The sequence below is a fragment of the Oculina patagonica genome, chromosome 13 (genome assembly GCF_052425735.1).
Source record: "Oculina patagonica isolate OP01 chromosome 13, crgOcupat, whole genome shotgun sequence".
NCBI classification, from domain to species: Eukaryota; Metazoa; Cnidaria; class Anthozoa; order Scleractinia; family Oculinidae; genus Oculina; species Oculina patagonica.
In genome coordinates, this window is record NC_135770.1 from 5,041,728 (window position 1) to 5,047,299 (window position 5,572).

At 43.5% G+C, this 5,572-nt stretch overlaps 1 protein-coding gene across 2 annotated transcripts in view; it reads left to right on the plus strand.

The window, feature by feature from the left end:
- The window catches only part of LOC144636804 (uncharacterized), a 28,586-nt gene extending 23,270 nt beyond the window's left edge, over positions 1–5,316 (plus strand). For both annotated transcript variants that reach the window (XM_078496003.1, XM_078496002.1), the window contains 2 exons: positions 3,331–3,391; positions 3,946–5,316. In XM_078496003.1, the coding sequence (XP_078352129.1) occupies positions 3,331–3,391; positions 3,946–4,730 (846 nt within the window). In that variant the 3' untranslated portion in view covers positions 4,731–5,316. The remainder of the gene's footprint in view (positions 1–3,330; positions 3,392–3,945) is intronic.
- The last annotated feature ends 256 nt before the right edge of the window (positions 5,317–5,572 follow it).

A 5,572-nucleotide genomic window follows, 5' to 3' on the forward strand; every position in this document is an offset into this window, starting at 1 on the left:
TACCTAGTTGATGCCAGAGTCTAAAACCTTGAAGCAGTCTGTAGAACACGAGGCAAGACAAGTTTCTAAACTCTGTAGATGTTTAAATACATTGGAAGTGCTGTCCGATGGTAAGTGCTCGCGCATACGCGTAGAAAAATGCCGGCTTGTTTCACCGATCGATATAACAAGCATTACAACTTGCACATGAAAATTTGTATACAACACGCGTGCGGAGACTATCAGGAACAGCATCTTTTACATTGAAAAGGTTCTTAATTTTAAAAGTTGAAAAAACAAGTTTGATATCAATGGGCTTACAAAAACTATTTACAAGTTTGCGTACCCTATGTTGTGCTGAGCACTGAAGCATTGAGAACCGCCCAATATATATATAAGGTAACTTGAAGTGAATGGTCGGCGATTCTTGTTGTTCGTCAAGGTTTACAGTTCGTGCGCCTTCCCCTTCTATCGCCATATAACTGTTAATCAACTTATTTAAAACGTGCTCATGTATATATATCTTATTAACCAAGCGCGAGGGCCGTACTGGGCGAATATTGGCCCGAGGTCTTGACAGTACGGATCGAGCGCAGCGAGGTCCGTACAAAAAAGACCGAGGGCCAATATTCGCCCAGTACGGTCCCGAGCAAGCTTGGTTAATAAGAGATTTATTACACGACTGAAAACTTTGTGTAGTGAGAATTGCTTCCCGGTAGATGTCGTGAAAACCAATGTGCGGCAAAACTTTTACGCGCGCTAAAGGAGTTATAATTATGTCTGTGTTTAAGGTCATTTCATCTTCAAAGCAATAAAAACTCCGATGTAGCGGTTTCACGGTGACGTGTTGTTTTCACGAGTAAGCCGTCACAATGCTGGAATCAATTTAAGTTGCTTTTATTTAACCAATAAGATTTGCTCTTATAAATTTCGCTGTCAACGGTGGCAGAAACTGTCAACTGTCAAAAAGCGGCCAGCTTGTCATTTCATTCAACCAGTTCAACTAATTTCAATTTTCACAAAGTCTAAAACTTAGCTCTGTTCTATGAAAAGTGCTCAGTAAACGAGGAAAAAATGACATCTAACAAACTGAACATTGAATGTATTGTTATCGAAATCACTTCGAGACTTGAAACTTAAAGGAAAATTAGTCAAACTTCAGAGCTGAAAAAAATTATTTGTCATAAACGCGTCACTCAAAACACGCGGTGGCTGGCACTGGAAAGTTTGAGCAGGATTAATCTTCGTCGTCGCTTTCGATCATGATTCTTCTTGGCCGCTTTGCAGCTGGTTGGTTTACAAACTGAACGGGCCCTGTCATGACTTGAAAAGTGCATCCTGATATAGAGGAAATATTTGCACCTGCAAAAACACCTTCGAGGGCGTTCGAGCTCGATGAACAGCTCACGGAGGTTGCACTGTCCTGAATGGAAGAATTGATATCACTGGTACTGGCATTTTCTGGCTCTTTTCGTCCACTGAGTGTGTCTGACATCTGGCGTTGGTGGCCCAAGGAAGCAGATTTGTACGAGCTTAAACTTTGGATATTTTTGTGACCACTCAGCTGCATCACGTAGTTTTCAGGAAAATTGCCGTCGAGCAAACGACCGATGCTGGTTTTCCTGACACTGTGATTTGTGAGCTTCTTTTCACCTGACTGGAGGCCAGCAGCAGAAACTGCATCTGACATAAACTTTCCAAGCTGATTTTTGCCCAGTGGTGTACGCAAATACCAGATGTTGTCGTCGGATTTCCTTTTGTGCTTCACTGCCAGGTAAAACGGGTCTTCGGGTTTCTTCATGTCCTCAGGCCTGTGGTTTGCGAATGCTTTGTAAAATTTCACCGGACAACTAGAATCGCCAGTTGCAAACAGCTTGGGCGAGAAAGGTCTTTTATGGCCATTTTCAGTGTTTCCTTGGCGGGTTTTTGACCCTCTCTCCGTTCGCCAAACAAGAAGCTCTCGACCTGTTTCAGCATCTTTTTGCAGTAAAACATCCCCCCAGCACAGCTTTCTCGATTCATCTCTGGCCCGGAAACCAAAATGCAATGAAAGGAACCACCAAAGGGTCCTTTGGAGGACTAGGGGATCGTGGTCTCCAAACTGGCCGCTTTCAAAGAGCTTATCTTGCTCTTCTACGGTCAACTCCCGTGCTGCGTTTGGCTTGTTACCGCGACCGCTCTGGACAAGGCTCTTTCGTTTAGCAGCAAGGACCTGACGGCAACGGGAAAACGTTTCATCTTCAAATATGTTGAAAGGTAACTTTTTCTCTGTAAAATAGCGTTGGAAGCTTCGTTGAAAAGAGGTCAGCGAGCTTGGCTCGTACTCTGCGCCATTTTCTTTTCTTACATCCTTGAAGAATTTTGACAGTAATTTGTCAAGTTCAGACGATGTCATTTTTTCCAGCTCTCTCGTTTCGTTAATACTGGAACAAAAACGCTGAAGGGCTCTCATATCGGACTTCGTTTTCTTGACTGTATTGCTTGACCTTTGCGCAGAAATAAAATCTTCTAGCTCTTGGCTATCATTAATGACTTCGCATTCAATTTCACAGTGATGGCTGTTGTTATCATTTCGTTGCAAAGTTTCGCTTGTAGGTGAGCATTCCGTCATTTCTGCTTGTTCACCGTTAGTAGAAAACTCAAGAAATTCTTGAATTTCAAGGTCGAAGGAGGGCATTTCTGGTTCTCTTATCCATTCAGGAGTTTTGCAGTGATTTTTACGGAAAATATCGTCCGTACTTTCCGCCATCTTTGATTTGATAGACAAAAATCTTGCGCTAAATCGCGCGGGAATTAGCGCGGGATCATTCGGGACAAAACCCGGTCCGATACTTGGAAAATATCGGCCCTCGCGGGAGCGGAAATAAAGTAATCTGATTGGCTGATTTAGTTATTGGCCCTCGGACCGCCTTAGTCGTGTAATAAGAGTTATTAGACTCTGCATCATGAATGTGGTAATAAGTGCGCGAGCACTTACCATCGGACAGATCTTCCAATGTATTCAAACATCTACAGAGTTCAGAAACTTGTCTTGCCTCGTGCTTTGAGGTTTTAGACTCTGCATCAACTAGGTACCAGGTTAGGCTAAAAGAAGCGATGCACATAAAATGGGGAAAGCCCGACCTGAATCAACAGGTCAAACACATTAACTTAACGCTGTCTTTGTAGGCGCGCTGACCAAAAGCTCTTTTGGACATGTGCACGCGCACTTTGTAGTTTTGAGTTCTTCTACAGTTTCAAGCCGTTATTGTGATATTTCAGTTAATTCTATGACCACTTGGTCAGTGCGAAATTGCCTAAATTGCGTGCTACATAGCCCTTTTAATAAAGTTTCGCTTCTGTCTCTTATAGGTTGCCGCATTTGATCACAGTGGCTGCCAGCTTTCACCTACAGAAGGAGAAGTTTTTTATGGTAAAGAACATTTATACAAAAGAATCGATGTTGCCTTTACTTCACTTAGTAGCGCAAGCGTTGTGTTTCGCACCATTCTCGAAGTTAAAAACATTCAAGAAGAAGTGTATGTTAATGAATCTTAAAATGGTTGAATGCGGAGAACGGAAGCAAGACCGGCTTGCCAAGTACAAGCTAGCTAATTTATTTTTATTTCTCCCATATGACAACAAGTTTATTTGATGGTCGATGTGCGTAGAATCCTTTTACATTTAACCTCGTCTGAAATGAATCCTCCTGCTCTTATAAAATGAACAACGCGGTTAAAGATTACAGTTGCGAATTGTCAGCAAGGTTATATAAATACACAGACAGGTAAAAACAAACCATATTACACTTCCTAGCGTTCCGGCGACCTCATGACGCCATTATCAAGGGTTCAAATGAGCAATAAATTAAATGCGAGTTCAATGAGTCATAAATTTACATAGCGGAGGTGGCTATACTTATTGTGGAGATCAAATAGTTTGCTTTTAACTGAAAATCGGTGTTTCCCCCCTTTAATATCTACACAGCTGGTATACCGACCAATGTCCCTTTCACCGTCCAGACCAACGTCCTGACCAACCAGACCACTGTCCAGACCACCGACAAGAACACTGTCCCGATCACCGTCCAGACCGCTGTCCCGACAACCGTCCAGACCACTCTCCAGAGCACCGACCAGACCACTTTCCCGACCACCGTCCAGACCACTCTCCAGATCACCAACCATACCACTGTCCAGACCACCGACCAGAACATTGTCCCGACCACCGTCCAGACGACTGTCCCGACCACCAACCAGACCACTGTCCCGACCACTGTCTTGACCACCGTCCAGACCACCGACCAGACCACTGTCCCGACCACTGTCTTGACCACCGTCCAGACCACCGACCAAACCACTATCCCGACCACCATCCTGACCACCGACCAGACCAATGTCCTGACCACCGTCCAGACCATCGATCAGACCATCTACCAGACCACCGTCCAGACCACCATCCTGACCACCGACCAGACCAATGTCCTGACCACCGTCCAGACCATCGATCAGACCATCTACCAGACCACCATCCAGACTACCATCCTGACCACCGACCAGACCAATGTCCTGTCCACCGTCCAGACCATCGATCAGACCATCTACCAGACCACCGTCCAGACCACCGTTCCGACCATCGTCCTGACCAATGTTCAGAACAACGTCCCGACCACCGTTCCGACCCTTGTCCCAACCACAAACAGCGGCTTCACTGTCTCCATTGACATAGTGATGATCACGTTTGCCGTCATGTGCTGTTTAAAGCTGTCCTAAACACATGCAGGTTTTTTTCTGGCCGTAGATGTAAGAACAAAGACATGATAAACTTACTCGAGTGTTAGATATAAACAGCTTATAAACAGTAATCAAGACACAACTTAAACTGCATACAATATTTTTTGGAACACCACTTAAGTTTAAATTTAAGTAGCACTAGAAGTCTATGATGTATTTCTAGTAACTTTATATGTATAATCTACTCAAAAACCTAAGAACTAGATTCTCCACTTTTTTGGTAAATCAAATGCCTTTGCGCTGATGTTAATTAAAACGTGTTTTAGTTCCTACTAAAGTTGTTTGTCTGAGTATATCAGGGCTGCATATAACAGTCGGTCATCGGACATTGGCTGACCAAAATTTGCTCATGTCCGACGAAATCCCAAGATTGGTCGGACATGATGTCCGGACAATTTTTTGATCGTAAATCATTTTATGGCAATGATCATGGGAGGAATAAAAATCTGTCAGATTACAATTTTGTTTTGTCCGACCAAGATGGTGTCTAAGTAAAGAGGTGTTCAAGTGAAAATAATTATTTGCAGCCGTGGTATATATAACATACGGGAGGCGAGATGGCCTAATGGATAGCGTGCTGGACTTCAGATTGCGCGGTCCGGGTTCGAGCCATGACCGGGATCACTACGTTGAGTTCTTGGCGATTTCTGAATTTATGAAGAATTCGACGTCAGTCGTGAAATTTCGAATTTCGTCATATTTTGCCCAAAATAAAAACCTCTATAGTGAGTTATTTTCGAAAATACAATTCAAAGGTTCAGTGGCGCTTTATGTTTTTCAAAATCCAAAAAAGTTCGAAAAACACCATTTTCGTGTCCAGC